This window comes from Aplysia californica, unplaced genomic scaffold, assembly GCF_000002075.1.
Source record: "Aplysia californica isolate F4 #8 unplaced genomic scaffold, AplCal3.0 scaffold00573, whole genome shotgun sequence".
Taxonomy (NCBI): domain Eukaryota; kingdom Metazoa; phylum Mollusca; class Gastropoda; order Aplysiida; family Aplysiidae; genus Aplysia; species Aplysia californica.
Genome location: NW_004797843.1, coordinates 122,987 through 146,981, shown reverse-complemented (window position 1 = coordinate 146,981; position 23,995 = coordinate 122,987). Strand labels below are relative to the sequence as shown.

The window sequence follows — 23,995 nt, the reverse complement described above, 5'->3', positions numbered from 1 at the left end:
GGGCAAGATGTAGTGACACTGAAAATCAACCAGCCTTGAACAGAAAGCCACAACATACACTGTAGGCTAGGTATAATTTACAATATCACCCATCCAATGAAACCCGAACACATTATTTCAATAACACAGACTTGCAAAGTTTGAAGGGTCCCGATTCCGCACACGGCCTGCACCAACGCGCGCTTTGCAGAAAGCTCTAATCAAAATTTTGAAATGTGCTTCCAAGTTTTTGTCCTCTGGTGTTGCCTTCACACCCTCCCCCATAATATCTTAAACCCCCCAAAAATCAATAATCTCCTCCCCTATTCCGTAGTCCTATACTTCGCAAGGCCGTTACTCCCACCAAAGACGGTCTTTGCTCACACGATGCCACATTTATTTATGACACGAATGCGCGCAGGTTCAGTGACCGGTCACGATGGCGAGCCAGACAATCTAAAAATCGGACGACGCTTGTATTTTATTTTCTTTTTTTCCACAAGTGACAGCACAGAGGCGAGTCCGAGCATTGATTAAATTTTATTTGCATGGCGACCTTGCGTTTATACTGCACAACCTGCATGTCACAAAAGTTGCGTTATTAGACAACTGCTGGCAAACTACTCGGTGGTAACGAAAGCGAAAGTAGATCTTGATTTTCGCGATCGAGCCTCGGTGTCACATACGCTTCCGCCATAGCTGCCTATTCGCTTGAAAGTGAAACGTACTCTCCGGACCGAGAGAAGCTGAACGAATATAATATCACGATCGCGACCGGCAAAAATTAACTTACTAACCACATCGGACTTGGCTTTCAAATATTCCAGTTCTGCGATACTGATACTATTTTGACAAAAGATGAGACTTTAGTACTATTTTTAAAATATAAATTACTTTTTGCTACTGAATTATTACAATGAATTTTTAACTTCAAATATTAAGAAAGAACCAAGCTATGCTGTGAACAAACATGAAAGCAACCAACTTGAGCGGCAAATGTTCATATGATTATGCAGCTGTGAGCACTACTATAAAACTCATACTTACCACTCACAAAACTTAGACAGTACAAGGCAAGAGTGAGAGTGAAACATTTAGATGAGAGAGAGAGAGAGAGGGGGGGGGGGGAAGAAGTAGTAATCAGTAACAGATAGAGTCAGTGAGAAAACAGGGATAGGGAGAGAAGGAGAGGGATAGTCAAAATAGCACACAAAGTGTCCATCTCTACATAAACAGACGTCCAGTACAACTGAACATAATCGTCTCTTCCCAAGAAGAAAAAATTCATTACCAGCATACATTTCAAATCTACTGTGTAATACATATGTGTTTCAGATAAAACGTGTATACATGTTCATTCTCACATTAGGTGCAGTGATTATACACAATTAACAAAAAGATTCCACAGCTAAAACATAAAGCAGACCTGCCACTCTATAGTTTAGTTTAGTAGGGGTTTTTCGGCGCTCGCAACGGCATAAGGTTATATGAGCGCCAGAAGATTAGAGCTGTTACAAGACAGTAACAAACATAAAAAAGATGAAGGGGAGATAAGGACGATAGATGTTTGATAGGAAAGAAGAAGCAAACCACACCAGAGCACTCGCCAACCATCCACTGCCACTCTAAGAAACCTCAAAATCAGGATCTCAGGGAGAAAAAATCGGGATTTGGTGAAAATAATCGGGATCAACAGCAAATCACCAAGGTGACTGCCAAAGCTGACTTACAATTTTTCCAGGGGTGTCCATAAATTACTTGGCCTATATGCCCTCTGAGTGTCTTTGTTTGCGTGCACGTGTGTGCGCGTGCGTGCGAGTTATCATTATTTTTTGTAAATCCTGAAGCATCACGTCAAGCACTAATAGTCCAAGGGTCTATAACCCTCCCACCCCAACCAATAAGTCCCGAAATACATGAACTTAAGTTGACCCCGCCAACGGACTGTCCCCGACACGCAGAACTCACACGGCGATGTCATGTCACGTGACGTGAATGCGCGATTGAAACAATTTTGTTAACGGGTCCGACTAACTGCGCGTTCACACAAAACTCTCAGATGAGCGACAGTCATTCTACTTCTAGTACTCTAGGATAAGAACGGCGGCCGACCGACAAATTGTACCAACAAATCTCTTATATCCCTCATAATGCGTTCAGACTAAAGCAACGCCAACGGCCGTATGTTAGTCCTGTCAGTACAGTTACATGTAGCTGTGCAAGGGTTAGAAAGACAGTTGCTCGTCCGAGTGTTTGGTGTGAAGGCGCAGTTACCAGACCTCGGACAAGCCTTGTTTTGAAAGCAACAGCGGAACTTTGAATATTATCGATTATTTGTATGTCCCAAATTGTAACAGTTACCAGGCTATCATCGGAGAATTCTGAGTGCGGGCAAAGATCACACACAACTTGGGGCGAGTCAACTACTAAATGCGGCATCGATATTTCAGGAAATAGTGCTCCGAGTTCCTACTGACAAAAAGTTCAACGGGTGCTTCCCGCGATGAAGGAGAAGGCAGAGTAAGTTTTTAGAAAAATCCGGCAAAACAGCAGACTGGGACAAAAAATCGGAATACACACGGTCGAAATCGGGAAAATCAGGATGATTGAGATTTGGGGCAAAAAATCGGGATGAGTGGCAGGTCTGATAAAGGCTATCACAGCACTAAAAACAGACAAAAGGAGTTGAGGAAAAAAAAGAAAGGCAAAGAACATTTCAATTCTCAAAAGCATCTCAATTATTCATACATACTGTCCTCACCTGTACAATAAATTCCCTCCTCCTGGGCAGGCCTCTCTCGGTGACCAGGGTGTAGACTGGTTCTTTTTTCTTCTGTGCTTGCATGATCTGGATGAGACGGCTGATCGGGTTGATCCCTACTCCATAGTTGGGGTCAGCCTTTTGTTGTTGCAGTTCAGACTGAAAAAAAAAAAAAAAACATTTAAGGGGATGGAGCTATGGTCAACACCCAAATGCTAAATGTATGGGTTAAATGCTTGTTTTTCTGCACCAAATGGTGTATCTGTGTTCAAGAAAAGGTGAAAAAAAATTCAAGGTCCCAGCCATAACACTCTTGTACCGGTCACATCAAAAATAAACTGCCGACTCGGCACTTTTTACCCAAAATTTATATTGAGTGAATCATCAAAACTACTCAAGATTGAAGCTCAATATTTGCCATGGCTACTACTACTGGCATGTCTTACAACATTACAGGGCCAAATTTGATTTATCTGTATTATGCTGTGAGATTTTTTGTTCTGCTTTGGCCCTTCGTTCAGATCTCCTGAGGTTTTGATGCATTGTCCATTGAAAAAGTTAATAATTCACAATGTGTACACCAAACAGCTAAAATGACCCTGCAAGTTTGTAGGAGGTACATATGTATTGAAGATTGTGTCCAAAAATGAACAAATTCTGACAGTAACTTTCCAAGATCCACTCAATATAGTCTCGCAATTTTTTCGAAAAAGCAATTCTGAGAAAATCGCAAAAAAAGATTTTCAATAGTAAAAACCATCCCCATTTTACATAGCTATGAAAAAACAGTACTATTTATCAATTTCCACAATCCAGAGTGCCCCATACCGGTGGCTGAAGCAGCTCTGCGATTAACGTCATAAACTGAAGTTGAAGACATTTCACACCTGTCTGAAGTGTACGTTTGGGTCACCGTTTCACTACAGGTTTCACATTTAACAGCAAATGAAATTCCCAGGCCACAGTTCTTGCTTGTTTCATTTGTCAATGAGAGGGAAGGTTGTAGACACGTTGGACACAGAGGGCCTATGAACAATGTTTTCAGAGTCTGGAGGTCAACAACAGTCGATGGCAAGCTGTTTGTGAAGTCATCTTGAGATGTTTCAGGAGAGTTGTAGGCCAGTTTTCTTTTGGAGGCAGAAACTGTAGGTGCAGGCTCAGACTCAGCTGGTGCTGATACTGGAGTAGTTTGTTGCTGAGCAGAACAGACGGATGTTGACGGCTGAGCTTCCAGCAGTGATGGCATTGGACTGCCTAACGAATATGAAGGGACGCAATTGCAGCAGTTGGAGACTGGTTACTATTTCTGGCCGAAATGTTGTGACGAGCAAGAAGGAGCTGCTCTCTCCTTTTCTGCTCCTTCCCGAAAGCACAGGGCTGCCTACCTCAAAGTTCCCATTTCAGGTAGATTCAGGGTCATTTTCAGGTAGTTTGGCCCAAAATCAGGTTGTACAAAGACAAAGAAGAAAAAAAAAAAAGATGATCGTTGCCCCATCCAACACGCTTGCTTTCCGTGATATTGGGTAATTATACAGTCCATGCCGGCTTTAAGCACGGTCATCGGGAGAAAGCTTAAGCGTGCTTAAAGCCGAAGCGTGCTTAAAGCCGAAGCGTGCTTAAAGCCGAAGCGTGCTTAAGTGCGAAGTAGACACAATCCAGATATTTTCATATAGAAAATTCCCCGTGCTATTTCCCTTTGTAAGTAGGCCTATAGCGGTCCCGCAAAAGTGTGCACTGTTATTTAGACACCCGCCATGGTAGTTTTTGTTCGCTTGTTTGTTTTTGTTTTGTGGTCGAATGGGAAATGAAAACTTAATTTAGACGGCCAGTCACGATACAGCACACTAGGCCTACTGTAACACACTGCCTGTGCGTACCACTCATACCACCGCCTTCATCCCACCTCGCGCGTGATACACAATCAGGATTAATGGATAGCGAGGGTCAATGGTAAAATCTCAGCCAGCCTCCCTTTCTCGTCTCCCCGACTCTCTTTGTATTTTTTTTTGTTGGTCATGTGTAGCTTTGCCCTAGGCTAGATCCTATGTCCGCGAGCACAGCTGTGTGCATCTCTCTGCCTTCCTCTCCGCCCGTGTGAGTGTATGTGTCCGAACTTCGATGGGTCATCATGAAAATATTGACTGTCTTGTAAATGAAGCGTGCCTGAAGCCGAAGTTACCGTGCTTATAGGCGTGTAATTTAAATAGCAAAATTCGGTAAGAGCCGTTTAGCGTGCTTGAGTCCGAAACGTGCTTAAGGCCGGCACGGACTGTATTTCGAAAACTTGTTTGTGCATGCACATGAGTGTGTGTGTTTGTGTGTACATGTTGCCATGTTCTCGCATGTGTTTACGAGTATATAAGTGCGTGGGGAAGGAAGGGGGCGTTTGGGTGTGCACAAGTTACGATGAACAGTGTGTATGAAATGAGGCGAGGTGGTTTTTAAAAAAGCACCTACAACGTTCAGCGATGGAAAATTCAGCTCGAATGAACCGCCCGAATGCGCTGCGCTCTTAATCTGTCAAAATTTGCGTGCCACGCGTTGTGGTAGAACGCTTAACGACACTTGTAGTTTTAACTCAAAAATCTATAATGTTACGCATTTCTAACCCCCATTGAAACTAACATGGAAACAAAAAGCTCATATAGACCTCTCATTTCATGTTGGTTTTATGATGCTAGGCTAAGAACTAATAAGGTTATGAGCCGAGAAAGAGGAAAAAATCGGGATTTTAGCATTTTCTCGGGTCTAAGCGATTTTTTTTTTCTCCAGATTCCCAGGTAATAAATTCCCGCAATCCTCATTTGGTACTGACCAATTCTCTAGACCAAGACAGATTTTTGAATGTTTTCCTTCTACATTCACAATTCTGTTTTCTAGATAAATGAATTAAATGCAGATTTTCCAGCCGCAGCAAAAAACTGAAGATAGACAGAAAGAAAGAATGAATGAAAAGGAGGAAGATTATCCATCGTGAGTAGACAGATTTTAGCCGATATAATGCATGTGAAAAACTATTGTCGACCGAACGGCACAGATAGACAATGGTCGAGCGTACGAAATGCACAATCTGGAAGTTTCTAATACAATTTATTGCCGAGAGCTGCAGACAGTTGCCGTAAATATCTGACAAGTTACGGAGGCAAGTCAGTGCTGATCTCTCTCTCTCTCTAACATATTATTATGGAGTTGATATGATGATGCGGCAAGTACGGAACTTTCGGAAAGTACAGATTTCCGTAAAAACAAAAGAAGGGAAACACTGCAGAATGTTTTTTTCTGTTTATTCTCTCTGCACCCATCGCAAATCCGGTAGTTTTGACACCTTATAGGTATGGCGGTAGAACAGGCCCAAAATCGGAATCCACCGGAAAAATCGCTAGATTTAGGCAGCCATGAAAGCATGAGCTTTCTTTGTTGCTTGTTTCATCATGAGCTTTCTTTGCTGCTTGTTTCACCTTGAACAAGATGAAAGCTGAAACAATGAAGAAGAAAAATGGTATATTACAAAAGAGCCTGGAAAAAGACCTCCACTATCCGTCAATACACGTGAAGTGGATACAACTGATGTCAATAAATTGTTAAAAATGAATTACAGAGCTGCTTGTTTCAGCAAGCTAAAAAATTAGGGCAGACGATCCCGCAGGACAGAGCCCCATTTGAAAATGAAACGCAGGCAGCAAAGAGCTGCATGTTATATCAGAAGCAATAGCAAGCTAAAAAAAATTGGGCAGACGCTCCTGCGGGCAGAGCCCATTCTGAAAATTAAAGCATGTTTCAGCAAGCTAAAAAAAATTGGGCAGACGCTCCCGCGGGGCAGAGCTCAATTTGAGAGCACCAAAGTCACAGACATACATCTTCAATTACCTCTCCAAGCAATCAACAATCACAAGTAATGATGTTCTTGTTCTTCACAACCAGACCACTCACTGTTGTGAAGTCTTCACAAACACAGCAATCTTTTACAGTCTCAGAACTTTGAGGAAGCTCTCTAATCTAGATCTATGATGAGCTACCAGTAATAATATTATATAGGCAACACCTAGTATAGCACCATAACAACAACAGTTAGATCTACGTCCAGACTACGAGACAATCAATCACGTACTTCACAACCCTAGAATCTAGATCTGCCACTCATTGTTGTGAAGTGTCCACAAACCCAGCAATCATTTACACTCTCAGCCCTCTGAGGAAGTTCTATATATTTTAATCTAGATCTATTAGGTACCAATAATAATACATGTACCGGTATAGGACTATAGACTACACTACACTACAAACAGTAAGAAGGATCGAGATCATGAGAATCAGCTGATTCAGATTCAGGGCGAAGTGACCCACTTCGGGGTTGGTGAGCTTGAGCGGTCTAGAAACAATTGATTCAGGCAAAAAACAAGGGTTAAGCACAGATTTAGCAATTATAGTTCTATTCACTCACCTGAATTGACGAAAGGATGGGTTGAGAATTCAGTACGACAAAAACAATGCGTCAAAACATTCACTGTCTGTTCGTAGGCACGCAGCGTAAACAAAATAGTAATGGCGGTTGTAGGGGATTTCCCTTCGTTTGCTACCGTCTCAGCCAATGACCGTTCGCGAAATGGTCACATGCTAGAAAGCTCCAATCAGGACTTACTAAAGGGATTCCAAAAGTGCGTAAACAGCGCCCCCTGTTATTTCTATACGATACCAAAACTTAAGTAAATGAACGTCTGAAATCACAATCTTTCCAACGATACCAAACTTTCCTACATTACGACAATGTACGACCGCACGAGAAAGGGTCAAAGTTGCGCTTTTCCCCCCACTTTTTTTGACAAATAAGCTTCACCCCTACCTCTTTCAAATGCATTTTTGAGTGATTTTGAAGTGTTTTTGAGTAGTGAGGCCTCCGAAATGGGATTGCCGACATATTTTTCTACAAGAATATTCCAGAACCTGAAATTCGATATTTTGAATCCCAACTTGAAAATATCGCGTTTGGTCGACCCGTAGATTAAAGTTACCATCATATCTACAATTCAAGCCAATGATGGTCTTTAAAGCTCAAAGCTCAAGAGTAAAGCTAAAGCAAGAAAAAAGAACAGCATCTGTCCATTATTTTAACAGCCTTGACAACAAAAATCACATACACTGACCCTCTCTTCTGGTCATTTCCTAAAAAGGCCTGATTACACCAGAATTGTTCTCCAATTAAAAGATAGCTGAAAGCGAATCCGCATTATAGCAGCCCTGCACCAAAACAGATACAGATCACAGCGGTTATAGAGCGCCCATTTAGTTTCGGGCAGTTTCGGCTGGCGCGAGGCAAGCAAGCCCGCGCTTCCCCAGGTCACGGGGTCATTTACCTGCGCCGCCGGGGATTTCCCTAATCAGCCGAACACCGGCAGCGCTCTTGTATTTTTTGCAAAGTTTACCAGCACAGTGAGCCAAAGCTAATGTAAGATGAATATTTTAATAAAGACCACGTAAATATTCAACATATTAAGGAAGAAAATGAAGAAATCGGAAGAACATGGTACATTACACTTAAAAGCTGTGAAGTTCTCAAAAAGGGGACTTAATTTGATAAATGTGTCATGGGTAATCAATTATAAACATCGATTTAAATATGATTGCCCCCAACGAATTCAATCAAATTTGCACACAGGACTGAGAACATAATGAAATTTGTACTGACAAAGGGGCATATGCACGAAGTTTCTGGATCCGTAATTATTCAGGTTTGAAGTTGATTTTTGCAATACTCTTGCTTTGCGACCTTGTTTTTTCATAGCGATATCCACGATACATGTAACTACAGGACAGATCTTTTCTTGCCGATACACTTATGAAAACACAACCTAAACACAAAATACAAAAAGAACACAATATTGCTGGACTGGAGGAATTATCTCATTTTTCCGCGGTAAGCTTTCGTCTTTTGATGGGTGGTGCACACGACAGAGTAGCTCAGGGTGGGTTGGACGTGTTGTGACTGCATGATTGTTTTGACGTGTTTTTCTTTGTCTGTTAGGCCACGGTTGCATGAATGAGCTCACCCCCTTGCTCACCATGGAAGGCCATTCCAAACCCACATTTTTGTATCCAAGGAACGCAGTGTTTCTCAAGGATGTGTTGTTTGGGGATGACCTTTTCTTTTGATCGATTTTGATTGAGTAGCACGTGTTTTACAGCACTATCGACTCCAGACCTTTTATTTGCCAAATATGTTTCTGTATAAAGACATAGATCGTGTGATGCATGACTGAATATGTGGTATTCTGTCTAAAGTGATTGGCTTTCCATGTGCAATTACTGTGTGGATATCTTTGAAGGTGTCTTTTACGTGAACAAATTTCTCTCTCAGAACAATTAATGCGGTGTCTATTAGGCTTTGATTTCGTGTACATGCAACTGTTCCTTTTGCTAAAAATGATGCTAGCTGTCTGTACACATGGGCTGTGATGTATTTATGGCAGTGGCTTCCTATAAATGAACGGCTGTGGTAGACCTGTGGTGTGATGTTGTGTTGTTTGAGGATGTTATCAAATTCAGAGCAGGCAGGACTTGACCTTGGAATAAGCTCCTCAAACTCTAACTCTGACAGCTGATCATGTACACTAGAACCCTTCCTCTCAAATCTCTCTGCTTCTCGTGGATTATCCGACAAAATCTGACAGCCCTGTAACAATTGAATGTCCTCCTTGTTTTTTTCCAGCCCTCTTTCATTTTTTTGCCGTAGATATGCACATTTTGTCCTATTCCAGGCGTGCAATTCTCCATAGATTGATGGACCAGCTGTACATCTATATCATGTGCCAGCTGTACATCTATATCATTTGCAGCCTCCTCAAGAAGGCGATGATGTTTGAGCACAATGCCCACCATATGACCATGTTGAGTGTGGCACTCCATGACAAAAATATTGTTAAAAATGACAACGAAAATCAGATGTAGTAGAGGCAAGAAAACTAAAAACAGCAAGGATGAATGTTCAGAGTGGTGGGTTGATATTTTTAAAAAATCACAGAAAATCATAGAATAACTTCGTGCATTTGAAACTTGCACATGTAAATGAAAATTGTCACCACAGTTGATACATGAATTTCTGTTTAAATCGTTGGGGGCCGGATTGAAATATCTAAATCCAAACTGAAAAAGTTCTAAACATTGAAGATGCCAGTTTGAAAATCACAGACTTACTTTTAAATCCCTTGTAAAACTGATATAATCGGACTTACAAGAAAACAAGTTATACCGGCCTACAGGTCAAACATAGCACGTTACAATGAAATCTCAATCGGCCTTGTAGCATTTATAGTTTCAGAGTTAAGAGGTTTTCAATTCGCACTAAAACGCCATATTTACTACTGCCCCGGCACAGGAGGAGTGGCGCTGCGGTAACCCCAATTAACCCCTCTGACAAGTGATTTATGACTACGCGCTGGGCTGTCGGGCGGGGCGGGCAGGGTGGTGAGGATGGTCGGGGAGGAACCGGGGAAGGAAAACTAAGTGAGCGGTCTGGACGGTATTTTATCCGCCGTGAGATATTAGTAACCAAAATTGAAAAATAGCTTATTAGGCAGACCATAGGACGCACGTGCAACTACCTACTCATAATGAATTTAACAAGTTTAATCACATAGACTGAAAGTAACATTTAGCTAAATAAAAAATGAAACTCCTACTACAAGTGTGTAGTAAAAAAACATCCTTGAACAGATAAACGCCCAATTAAAATGGAATAACATTTACTTAACACAAGAAAGAAGCATGGCCACTCAAATTCAGCTTCAACCTTCCAAAACAAACAGTGGTATAGCCAGCATCCTACCTTGATCAGATTTCTGTTCTTCTTTTTATTCATCTGTATTTTTGACTTGGGTCTCGGGAAAGCAGGAGTAGCAAGAGGAGGAAGCTTGCGGAGCTCTTCCAACATCAGCTCAGCAGCCTTTTTCTTGGAGGTCTTTTTGCTGTTGCCCTCTCCCTCAGTGACCATGTCTGCTACAGTGCAGCGGGTCAAAAAGTTCTTCATGTGAGGGGGGCCAGTTTCACGAATCACCTGCAAAAGAGATAAGTAAAAAGTGGGTTTACACCAGAAAACTGTTGGAAAGAAAAAGGTAAACAGTGGCGGCCAGCACAAAGACCTGACCAATATACCATAATGCAGAAATGCCAACCACAGAAAACCGAAATGAGTATTGGGAAATATGAAAATGTGTATTCCCCACGACCGACCAACTAGTAATAGTAAAATGTTCAGGGTGTCCAGCAATATTTCCTGAAAAAAATTACTAGCTCACCAGCTCGAAAAAGGGACCACACAACACCGTACAATATACACGTATCCAGTCAACAACATGCCAGTGTAAAATGTCGTACTGGTGTCTGGTTTGACTTCAGTATTTCAGTCTATTATATAGGCCTACCGGAAACATTTTCCTCTCATTATTATATAAAAAATAAATCCTGCTTTGAGAGTTCGAAAGGGCCTTGAACAAGAATTTAGACTATCAAGAACCAGTCTGGGTGTCATGATTCATAATATGAACTGACAGACTCAAATTATTGCTCAAACTCAGAGAAAAGCAATAACTTGAATGGCTCAAGTAGATCTATGCACTGTGAGAGTATTAACAACTGGTAGGGCAAGATGCAGTGACACTGAAAATCTGCCAGTCTTGAACAGAAAGTGAAAGCTACAACATACACTGTTGGTATAATTTACTATCACCCATCCAATGAAACGCCAACACTTTATTTCAATAACACAGACTTGCAAATTATGAAGGGTCCTGATTCCACACATGGCCTGCACCAACGCGCGCTTCGCAGAAAGCTCTAATCAAAATTCTGAAATGTGCTTCCAAGTTATTGTCCTCTGGTGTTGCCTTAAACACCCCCCCCTCCCCCCCTAAAAAATTAATAATCTCCTCCACTATTCCGTAGTCCTATACTTCGCAACGCCGTTACTACCACCAAAGACGGTATTTGCTCACACAATGCCGCATTTATTTATGATGCGAATGCGCGCAGGTTCAGTGACCGGTCACAATGGCGAGCCCGACAATCTAAAAATAGGACGACGCTTGTATTTTCTTTTTTTTGTCCCACAAGTGACATCACAGAGACGAGTCCGAGCATTGATTAAATTTTATTTGCACTGGGTTTATACTGCAAGACCTGCATGTCACAAATGTTGCATTATCAGATAACTGCTGGCAAACTTCTCGGTGGTAACAAAAGCCAAAGAAGATCTTAATTTTCCCGATCGAGCCTCGGTGTCACATACGCTTCCGCCTGCCGCCATAGCTGCCTATTCGCATGGAAGTGAAACGTACTCTCCCGACGGGGAAAAGCTGAGCGAATGTAATATCACGATCCCGACCGGCAAAAATGAAATTACTGACATTACCGGACTTTGTTTTCAAATATTCCAGTTCTGCGATACTGATACTATTTGGACAAAAGATGGGACTTAAGATAATTAGGTTTACTTGCCCAAGCTGAATCTCGTATTTTTCGCATTCCAGGATGCATATTTTTTCACAAAAAGTCGTATTCGCGTATTTTCGGCAAAAAATCGTACTAAAATATGTAAAATCGTACTGGTTGTCATCTCTGCATATGTTACAACAACATCGTCAGTGGTTAAAAATCAGTCAAAACATTGCTGCACATGCTCATTATATTGATTATTGCAGTTTTAATTCACTCAACCCTAGGCCTACACTTCCGGTTTCTCAGCTCTCCCGGGAGATTTTTACCACTTTATTAAAAATTGAAAAAAAAACCACAACTAAATTGTAACATATCCTACCCAAATTTGGTACACATTTTAGTCATACCTTTATTTGCGTGTAATGAAAATTTGAAAGCAAAACGTCATAGTTTTTATGCAATACTCCGTGGAAAAAGGTCTATATACAAAGTCAAAAAGTAATCAGAAAGTGAAGAAAAGAAGTGCATTCAAATTTCGCACCCCCTCACATGGTTCAAGAATACAGAGTTCTTTGTTCTATATTTAGGCTTGCACTTCTGGTCATAGTCTTGTTTCAAATGAAAAATGGATATTCTTCAACTTCCAATTAGGCTGTAGTCTGCTTTACACGGGTGTTTTCGGTCATAAGAGCGAAATTTTCCAAATTGATACTGTCGGCGTTAGCATACCTGCCAACATTACCTGGACCAAAATCTGTAGTTGACACAAATTTTTCTCAAAAAATCTGTAGTTGAACTAAAAAATCTGTAGTAGGCTATATTACCACTTGCTGCATACTTAATTGGGGACCCTTATCAATATTTTGACCCACATACATGAGTGTGTTTGCGACTTCAAACAAATGAAGAAATTGACAAAGAACAAAAAATAAAAATTAGCAATAACAATGAAAAATTAAATTGTTATCCAGCTTAAATGAAAGAAGAGTGAATTCTAAGAATTGTGGTTTTTACATTTTTTAAATCCATTCATAAATAAAAAAGTTATTGGGATTTTTTTTCTTCAAAATTTTGGGGGACTTTATAGGAAAATATTGCCAAGTGGGACGTTTCTTGAACTGTGGCCGATCACCCCTCTACACCTCAGCAAAGCAGTATCGGGAAAACCCGCAATGACGTCATTGGTAACCTGTTTAGTTCTAGCAGTTTTAAACATTGAATTACTGTAAAACCCTCTGGTTTTAGGCAGTCAATCACATGCCGCCTTGCGATCACGCGCCTCTTGCGTGCCGGCAACTCGCGTGTTGGGTCCCTGATCTAGTTTCCAGGTCTAGTGTTTTATCAATAGATGGGTGGTAATTTTAAATTGGTACGTAAAGTGGAGGCCTACTACAAACAAAGATCTGAAATTTTACAGCAATACAGAAGACATGGAGGGTACTTGTCAGTGGCTTATATCTCAAAATCGGTAGTTTGACCAAAAAGTCGGTAATATACTGATTTTTTCTGTAGGGTTGGCAGGTATGCCTTAGGGTTGGGCGGTGCGCGCGCACCAGTACCACAAAATTAATTGCTGGAACAGAACAGACAGCTTTTCCTCCATTTCAAAATGTTAATATCTAAAGACAAATTTTACATTGACACACGCACACGTCTTCCTGCTCAAAAGAGCTGACTATCACTCAAAAGTGCATTTTTTAATAAGACAAGCACGCTTACCTCAAATTGAACAACCATATTTCTGCGTAATGCAATCTCGTGGACGAGGCTGATCTCTGATTTGAGGCTATCTGTAATCAAAAGGATAACAAATTTAAAATTTCACTTTAGTCTCATTTATAAGAGCTCCTATAGAGCAACATTAACTGGCAGCAGACTACCCAAAACACCCCCACCCCCAAAAAAGGAAAAGAAAATGTAGAAGTTGAGCTACAGAGAAACAGGACAGAGTGCTGGTTGACCAAAGAAATGAAAACAGTGAGACAATCAAACAGTTAAGTGCTACAGATGTAGACACGGAAAGGCCAGGGTTTTTTTGTGTTTTATGCGGCATGTTCTGAGGCAGAGACCACCACACTATTCATAATCAAAAAGAAAGCAGCTATATTACACATCAAACAAGTGTCCATGGCAGTGATATACACAAAATCTATGTACGGTCTTACGGAGAGCAGCCTACCATCGACATCTTCTTCACATGCATCCTCTGCTGCTTCATCTGCTTGCTCCTCTGACTTCTTTTCTCCACTCTGTACCGGCAGGTTCTTCAGGATGCGCAGGGCCTTTTGGGCGGCATTATGACGGGCAGCCTGGCGCGTGGGGCCATCGCCAATGAACTCACGGTGGCCCACACGCAGGGAGACGTAGAATGCCCGGTTCATACGCGGGTAGTGGTACCTCAAAGGCCACAGCACCCCATTGCCACGATAACGAGGATCACGACTTGCACGCATGTACTGGTGGTATCTGAGGTGAAAAAAGAAAAGTCAGGGCTTCGAGGCAACACATCAAACAGTACAGATAAGGAGATACATCCAACTTCACCACCAATAACAATTCTTCAAACTTCAAACAAACATTCTGACACTTTGTTTGGTAATTGTTTTATAGCGCTCGCAACTGCATGTGGTTATATGAACGCACGCGACACACCTAACATTTAGTGGTAGGAAATTTTGTATTTTGTCCGGGCGGCAGCCAAAGCATACTCTTATCGATTTTGGACAACCAAGGGATCTTTAACGTGCGCAACTTGCACACGGTACCTCCAATATTTTTCGCCCTTGTCTGAGAAGGCTAGGTGTAGATCTTTCCTACCAGAAGATCAGGGGTGTGACCGAAAGACAGCAGTAAGAAGGAGCTAAGGAGAAGCAGTGGAAAGGCTGCAGAAAGAGTCAGGAGCCCAGAGGAGGGGGCAAAGGAGGTGAGGAGGTGGGGGCAGAAAGTGGAGATAAAAACAGACGACAGAATATTGCTAGAGAGCAGGAAAGGAGGTGAAAAGAGACAATTATAGAAAAGAAAATTTTCCGTCGCTACCCAGATTCAAATCCAGGACCTTTGAAAGAGAGGCCAACTCCTTAACCTCTAGGCTACAAGAGCCCCCGTTCTGACACTAATAGAAACCATTGATAAATAGAATGTGCCTTAGTTCCATCCCCACTGTAAATGCATGTTACAAAGTTTCAAGTTACTCTGTAAGCACTCATTTCAACTGCAGGGATGCCACTCAACATTTTTTTAAATAGCTGAAAATCCAAGCGCCACGGTCTCGCTAACATATGAATATTAATTTGAAACCCAAAGGGTGTACATAGAGAGAAATGACAAACAAACAAAAACAATGGATGTACATAGAAATTTATTTGAACTTATGGCAAAGTCTTCGTTTTTCCGTTATTTGAACATTTGGCGCAAGTTGTGTGTGTGTGGGTTTGGTTTTTTTTTCCAACTATAGATTCTTTCTCAATCTAAAGAACGGAATAGCGGATCAGGATCAAAATACCGGAAATACCTAAAAAAGCGGATGGCATCCCCGCAACTGTTAAAATAAAAATTTACTACAGGTGACAATGGGCAGTGCTTACCTCTGATTGTAAAGCCCCCTAAAGTCCATGTTTGGCTGGTGGTAATAAGGAGGTTGCTGAGGCTCAATGGACTTGTACAGCGCTGGTTCCCCTCGCTTCATAGCAAGAGCATTCAGCTCAACTGTCGGTGTGATATTGCCATCAGCTGTCAACAGATAACGCATTAACTAAGTGGGAAAACAGAACCCCAATATAATACACAGGGTGTCCAGCAATATTTCCTGGAAAAATTTACTACCTGGGAATTTTTTTTCTACCCAGCAAATCAAGCCCCACACCAGTTTATTTGTGCCATCAATAACATATATTATTATAACATAATATGTGGAACGAAAACAACATACAACAAAGTCCAATCGACAAAATGGAGGATAGAGAGACAATCGCAAGCTAGTTCGCCGCTAGATTTAGTTTTAGTAAGGTTTATAAAATTATACGGCCCTCAAAACTGAACGACAAGGGATGGATGTCAACAGAGAAGTCCAAACGGGGAACCTAGCTTCGGCTATCAAGACACCCCGACCCCAGAAATAATAGTTCACAAGAGTAACAAACATACAAAAGAAATAGAGGAAAAGACGATAGAAAAGAAGAGGACAGAAAAAGCAGGTTCTCCTATGTTGGTCCAGCACAGTAGCACAGTATGAGCAAGACATCACCTGTATTTTCTTTTCCCCCCCCCCCACACACACACACACACACACAAGTGACAGCACAGTGACGAGTCCGAGTAGTTATTCAATTTTATGTGCGCGGCGACACAGCGTTTATACTGCACAACCTGCGCGTCACATGTTGCATATCAGTCTATCGCTGGCAAATTTCTGGATGGTAACAAAAGCGAAAGTAGATCTTGATTTTCCCGATCGAGCCTCGGCGTCACATACACTTTCGCCTGCCGCCATATCCTGTGAAATGTACTTTCGGGGCGAGGAAAAGGTGAACGAATATTATATAACAATTGCGACCGGCAAAAACGGAGTCATGTACCGCGGCTAGGGTTCACTGAAAAGTCAGTGAAAAGTCTTGCTGGCTTCATCACTCAGTAGGCAGGCTAATTTAAGACCGTTTACCAAATGTTTACTACCTTCAGGGCAAATTTGCTATCATTTACGACCTTTACGACCAGGGTGTCGAATTTACGACTTTGCGGCCTTGCTGGGCACCCTGAATACAGTAAAAAAAAACTTGTAACAGCGAAGAATAATAGGCAGCCAACCAAATAGAGTCAATTTCTTCTTTACATGGTCAGGAATGTACAAGTATTACACACATTGGAACTCTTTTCCCCTCAGGACCACTCACAATATAGTTTGGAGAAAAGCTAGACATACATCACGCAGCCACCAAGCGATTCGACAGAAGAATGAATTTATGTTATGTGGCCACATGCAATTCTTTACTTCAGACAAGATTCTTCTCTTTTAAAAAAGTAAAGCCTAATACACAATATCAAGCGAAAACTTGCACAAGCATAGTCCAACACAAACGAGTAGGATTAAGACTACGCCCACCTGATTTCTCCAGATCACAGCAGCCAAGTCGGGCGGGTTTAGGAGGCGGGTGCGGGCACTTTGTTTCTACTAGGGCAATGGCTGCCGCAGCGTGCTGGGCCTTCTTGATGCTCTCCCCTGAAGCCGAATACTCCTCATCGCCCAGCTTCAGCTTCACGTAAAAGGTCTTTTTGTGAGCCGGGCCCTGCTCATCCACCAGAGTGTACTGGTGACTCATCTGGAACACACACACACACACAATGAGATTCACACCATGTAATTTCTTTTTGTTTCTTTCAGTGGTGGAGTGGTGAGTGAGTTCCAACTGACAAATAATCTCAAGCAATGTCATTAACAGCATTTAGTGTCGTGGTCACTGTGATATGTTTAAAATGATTAGAAACCAATAGGTGTACACATTGCACATGATATAGAGGTCATTTGATTGGAAAAGATAATAGACAAAAATCCTGAGGCCCAAATGCATATTCTCACCAAATATCGCAGAGAAGGGAAATCAAATTGTCTATTGATAACTTTGATGAAATCAGAAAATTTTGTTTTAAAAAAAAATAGTTTAACGTAAACAATCAATATTTAGATCCATTTTGTAATTCAGAGGCCTTCAGCTCACAAAAGGAAACTGCACGTGTGAGCAGCACAAAGTCCACAGTCATAGAAGGTAAGAGGAAAAGGTTCACATTACCACTTAGCCCCAACAGAGGACCTGTCCTGATACATGCTCAAATCCCTAAAGCTGTCATACACATGGCCTGATGGGGTTGTATGGTAAAAAATCAACAAAGATTAGAGAGTGTAACGAAAGTGCTCACCTTATTAAATCTAGCCAGTTCGTTGATAAGACACATAGGTGTTTTCTCTTTTGTGTTTGCCAAGCTCTGTTGCATCTCAGAGGCATTACTTGCACTTTCCTCGTTGTCGCTTACATGTACACTGTCCCTGCCAGACGTCTTTGGTGCCTGTAAAGAGTCCAGAACAACCACCAAGATGAATATTAAAAATATATTCAATCCTCCACAAAAAGTCACGGAAAATAAATTCTTTCGAGCCCATGACCAGCTTACAGAATGATGGAAGAAATTAATAAAAGGAAAAGATGGGAATGACCCCTGTTTTCAAAGACTCCTGGTTTGTGGCTAAAACAGCACCTGGACATGGATGGCTGGTGCCTCTATAAATAAATCACTGATGATGGACTCCTGGTTTGACTCTCGTTTCAGATACCTACTTTTTACAAAATTTACACTGAAGCACACAGCCTCTCCCAACCCCCTGAAATTATGGGAATGTCATCCTAGACAAAAAATACTTGCCTGAGGACTGTCCTTGGGGGAAGTGTCCTCTCCTGCCGACTCGCCGTTGGTCACAGGAGTGACCTGAGGTGCAGCCATATTGTGCTGATGATGGTTCAGCAAGGTAGACGGCTGAACACTGGTGCCATGAGGCGCACTGGACAGGGACTTCCCCGATGTAGGACTGTGTTGGAGGATCTGTTTTGGTTGAGGCTGTTGCTGCTGCTTCTGGTAGCGTTGTTGTTGTTGCTGCTGCTGGTTCAAACTGCGCTGCTGGAGGTGCTGGTGAAGTTGTAAATGTTGTTGCTGCTGGTGCATTGCTTGTTGTGGTAACTGTTGCTGTTGCTGTGTGTGGATTTGTTGCTGTTGCTGCTGCTGTTGGATTAAATGATGCTGTTGCTGAAATGACTGATACTGTTGTTGTGGTTGTTGCTGTGCAGCTTGCTGCTGTTGCTGTGTCATCTGCTGCGACTGGTAGTGGTGCTGTTGAACTGATGTCTGAAGTGCTTGCGCCGGCTGGGATGAGTATTGATGGTGCTGATGCTGAAGACTCAGCTGACCATTGTCCAGTCCCATGCTAGTGTGAATCGAACTTCCTGGAAATGAAATAACACACATGTAATTGTGATTTTTAAAACCATTGCACAAGTCTATATGTTCAATATCCCCATTTACCAGGCTAAAACAAATAGCAACACCCCCCCCCCAAAAAAAATAAAAAATTACAAGCACAAGCAGATCAAAATAACTTCAGCAAATATCAAAAAGTCAAATTGTAATGTAACCCTGCATCTCTTTTCATCAAAGGCTCTTCGCAGATCCCAGTGTACCATTACGTAACAACTGGACTACCGAAACAGTGGTTACTAAAAAATTTTTTTAAAATCAACAAACAAAAAAATCAATCAACAAAAACAAAAATTTCTGAAAATTAGTGCTGACCTGACATGCTTTGATAGTTTCCATTTTGAGTTGGCATACCACCACCAGTAGAGCTAGAAAACTGATGAGAGGTTATGTCTGGAGACATCTGCTTTTGTTTATGGTAGTTATTAACAAGTTGTTGTTGCTGCTGCTGCTGTTGTTGTTGTTGGAGGTGAGAAAACTGGGAGATGCTAGAAGTTTGTAACTGGTACGGTGACTTAGATGAGTTGATCGCATGAGATCCACCTGCAAACAGATCATCATATCTTGTTAAATAAGGCCTCTAACATGTAACTAATATTAAAAATGAAAAGAAAACAACGACATTACCATATGATAGATGGAAATTCACAAGCCACATAGAATGCAGCACACACAACTGGAGGTCTGTAAACTGACTGATGTTACATCTTTAAAAATATATTCATCTTCATTTTATCTTAATGTCCTTTGTCTTTTCCGTCCATACTTGACAAAACTATTTGCTCAAACACAGACTTAGATCTATCTACCTTATGCAAAAATAAAAATTTGGCAGAATTCTTCAATAAAGTACTGGATTGACATCAGACCAGGTCCTCTTTTGGGAGATACAAATTTTGAAACGAAGAACAAAAATAAATTTCAGATTACAATCGGCTTAATGCATATAAACAGAAATGTAAAGACTGGCCAACCTGTGACATGCCCATGAAACAACAATTGTTTTGAGAAATACCCAACATGAATATTGACCCAGTGCCAGGGCCCCGTAACCCATTGCGAGGTTATCGAGACTATTGTCACAATGCCGCGACTGTCCCTCAAAGGTCATCACACCTATAGTCATGATCGCGAACACATGCACTTGAGACCTGATTTTATGTACGGAACCACCGGAAATGGTTTAAACTAACTTAAACTCTTCAAAAAAGATTTTCCTAGCATTTCCAGCTCCAAAAAAGAATCTAGACCCAGAATTGAAATACAAAACGAACAGTCTAGGAATTTGTTTACAACAGTCAGTAAGGCAGTAATAGAATCTGACATGGCTGCTAATATGAAAGTTAGCAACCTGTTCAACGCATTTTATTGGGATAGTAGTGATTCAAGAGGAAACACTGCATTTCAATGCAAAATGTGTGAGGTAGTTAGTTTTAGTAGAGGCTTTATGGCGCTCGCAATTGCCTAAGGTCATATGAGCGCCAGAAGATTAGAGGTGTTACAAGAGAGTAACAAACACAAAAAAGAAGAAGGGGAGATAAGGACGATATGTTAGATAGGAAAGAAGAAGCAAACCACACCAGAGCATCCGCCAACTACCCACAAAGTGAGAGGCAGCCCTCTGTGTCCCTGGCTGCTTTGAACTGTATCACTCACATTTGAGAGAAATTTGACATCACAATGTCAGGACTAACAAACAGGCAAAGACACTCTGACGAGCAAGCAAATTAAATCTATGATGTATTGTTTTGAAAAATTTTATCACACGTTTTTTCCCCATTTAAATTCCAGTTCAATGATGCTTGATTATATTTTCTATTTTAAAAATAAGGAAGTTATGAGCATTTTTTTATGACCCACCCTAATTTTTATCAAGTTCTTCAATTAATTCGCCTCCGGAGGCCTGGACAGTGCAAAATATAATTCGCCTCTCAAAGAGTTAATAGAGACAAGTTCTACAAAATGGCACCGTACTGGTAGGTAAACAAGATACTGTAACTTCAAGGATGACATGCTTTGCCATGTAAGCAAGATGAAGAAAAATATATACACACGTGATATTCAACAACTGGCATGCAATAACAAATTGAGTTGCCTACTGGACCCCTTCCCAAATCCTACAAATTAAATACATCGCCTTGGATTACCTCGTTGTTGAGACATCATGCTCCTCTGTTGCACCTGTGCACCAGAGACAGATGCCACAGCCCCTGGGTTGATCATAGCGGCATGTTGCTGTTGGTTATTCATCATGTGGTTGTGAGACATGGGGTTGTACGTTGAATTATGCAGCAAAGATCCCAGATCTTTAAACAAATTAATTCTCTAAGAAACTATGCTTTTTAAGCCAGTTGACCAGTCAGTAAGCTTTTATTGTTCTTCTATCTTGGAGTCAAGCACCTGTGAAAAGAAGAGAAAAGTTATCAGAATTTGCCCCATACCCATATAAAATTACTATTATATTGGTATTTCATTACTCTTCATAATATTGGTCCAGAATTGGAGCAGAACGAGTTTGAGAAAGTTAAGTCATCTACGTTCCTATCCGGTCCAAAAAATGCACCCACAAGTGGGGAACAAATTTCACTGGCATTGCTACTCAACGACTGTACAAAGGAGTGATCATTGCATTTACACAATAATAAAGTAGACAATTTACATCATATGCATAATGACATTACTATAAAGCTGAAGCTCTAAATGATGAAGCTTTATACCGTTGAAGGAAAACACAGAAGTTGGAAGTTTGTAAAATAAGTGAAAAACGTGCTTTCCAGCCCAATGAGTTCAACTCCTACCTCCACTCTGTTTCAATTGACGCTGAGTCAAAATAACCAGAGTTACTGTGTCAACTGACGCATATCTTTTAATTATTTTTAGGGGGGGATTTTCTTTAAAATAAAGGGAATCCAACTCTGTTCGTTGAATCAGAGTTTCAGTGATGTTAATGACAAAAAGTAAAAAAGGAGGAAAATCACCAGTGCCACAGCCAAACTGAAACACACTCCCAATATAGTTTATAAATCAGGCCATTGCAAAATTTGCAAAACACTTTTCCATTTTCCACCAATATCAACCTTCACAGTAGATTCATTAAACGCCACACTAACATCGATTTCTTTCACCAGTTGCATGTCACTCTTTGATGTTCCCTTCATGGTGGTGAATCAAAATCAAACGTATAAAAGAATAAAAATGATCGTTCCAAAATCAGTACAATTCTAAAATCAGCCTTTTTTCTTACCGAAGTGACTATTCTACTGCGTCACCTTTCGCCAGATCTGAGATTCTGCTACTTCTAGTTAGCGTGACTCAACAGTCATCTATATTTGGGCCAATCAAAGAGGTGTTCTAGTAGGCTAGGTGCTTGCTGTAGCATTATTAGAATCTAATTGAAACAGTTGGAAAGACATGCTACTAATCGTAGAACGACGCACCTGCCTGATTGGCTGCTAATTTTAGTAATAAGACGTCATCACACCTTGGGACACCCAGAGACTATTTTTAGATGGACATGGAAATACTGGACCAATTTAAAGATTCTCTACCACGATCTTTGGAGATACCATGTGGAACAACATGTTGGGTAAGTGTCTTGGCGTATTATCCGTACCAATGAGCTTTGCACGTTAAAATTTCATACTTGCGGCTAACTGCATCCCGTCAGCCATATTCTGATTGGTTACCAGGTTTCCGGTAGGTTAATAACATGGCCGGCTCTATTTCTCTGAACGCTCAGGAAAATAAACTTGAACTCTTTTTCTCTGAACGGTTTCCGTTCTCGAGACGGCCCGTGTGTGCAAGGTGTGAACTGGGGGAGGGGGGGGGCCAGAGGAGGGATATTTCTTTTTTACATGACATGAAGAATTTTAGATTTTGCTGGGTGACTAAATGCAAAATAGGTTTACTGCCAAGGTCGAGCAGTCTTGTGTTCTCGCAGTACCTTTTGAAGGTATTTTCAGATGAAGTATAGTCCGGGAACGCTGCCCCAACCACAACTGAAGTATCTGAATATTCAGATATTTAAAAATCTCTAGCTCTAGAAATTGAATTTGATTTTTAAACGCCCTTTCAGAAAGGCAGAATGAAAGGATGATGCCTAAATCTCACAAATAATCAAAAAATCTCGGGATCGGAAACTATAACTTTATTTTCCCGAACGTTCGGAGAAATAGTCACTTCGAAATACCGGTTCTTGGCCATAATGGAAGATCGCTAAATAAAGATCGCTGATGCTCAGAACAGTAAGAACGCTGATGCTTGATTGAAAGTGAAACACAGCAAACCCAAAGACAATAAAGCGCGCGAAAATTGCTGTAGACATCGGAAAGATTACCCCCTCTTCCCCCCGGCCTGATAAACAATGCGCAGAAGAGATAAGCAGCAGCATCATATCACATTACCGGTATTCCTGCAAAAAACACACCAAAGCGCCGCACCGTCAAAGATCTTGCAGTACAGAGAATCTTTGGTGCCATGCGGTTGGTTATATCATTATTTAGATGTTAGATCTAGTCGTGTGATGGGAGGGGTATCCTGGTCTGACGTCAAACAAGATGGCCGCCTTACCTAAAAAATAGTTTGCGTAGTTCTACATTTAGTCGCATTTGGAAAGGCAGCAAACAAGGGCACGCTTAGGGAGAAGTGGTCCTGGCCTAACTCTATAGACATTTATATATACAAAATCAGAAGTCGAGTAAATATACTGAACAGAGTTGCCTGCCAAACCTATTTGAGACTAGACCTATTTTCGGCACTATTCTGAATTCTAACGGCTTTTTTTGTGTGCTGAGAACAATTTTGGCACTAAAA

At 41.2% G+C, this 23,995-nt stretch overlaps 1 protein-coding gene across 1 annotated transcript in view; it reads right to left on the bottom strand.

The window, feature by feature from the left end:
• LOC100533450 (neuron-specific staufen) overlaps positions 1-23,995 on the bottom strand; it is a 43,627-nt gene that overhangs the window by 11,869 nt on the left and 7,763 nt on the right. The window contains 10 exon segments of the mRNA NM_001204727.1: positions 2,741-2,899; positions 10,560-10,787; positions 13,886-13,956; positions 14,346-14,632; positions 15,751-15,895; positions 17,265-17,481; positions 18,077-18,223; positions 18,578-19,152; positions 19,499-19,726; positions 21,331-21,583. Of these exon segments, the coding sequence (NP_001191656.1) occupies positions 2,741-2,899; positions 10,560-10,787; positions 13,886-13,956; positions 14,346-14,632; positions 15,751-15,895; positions 17,265-17,481; positions 18,077-18,223; positions 18,578-19,152; positions 19,499-19,726; positions 21,331-21,451 (2,178 nt within the window). The 5' untranslated portion in view covers positions 21,452-21,583.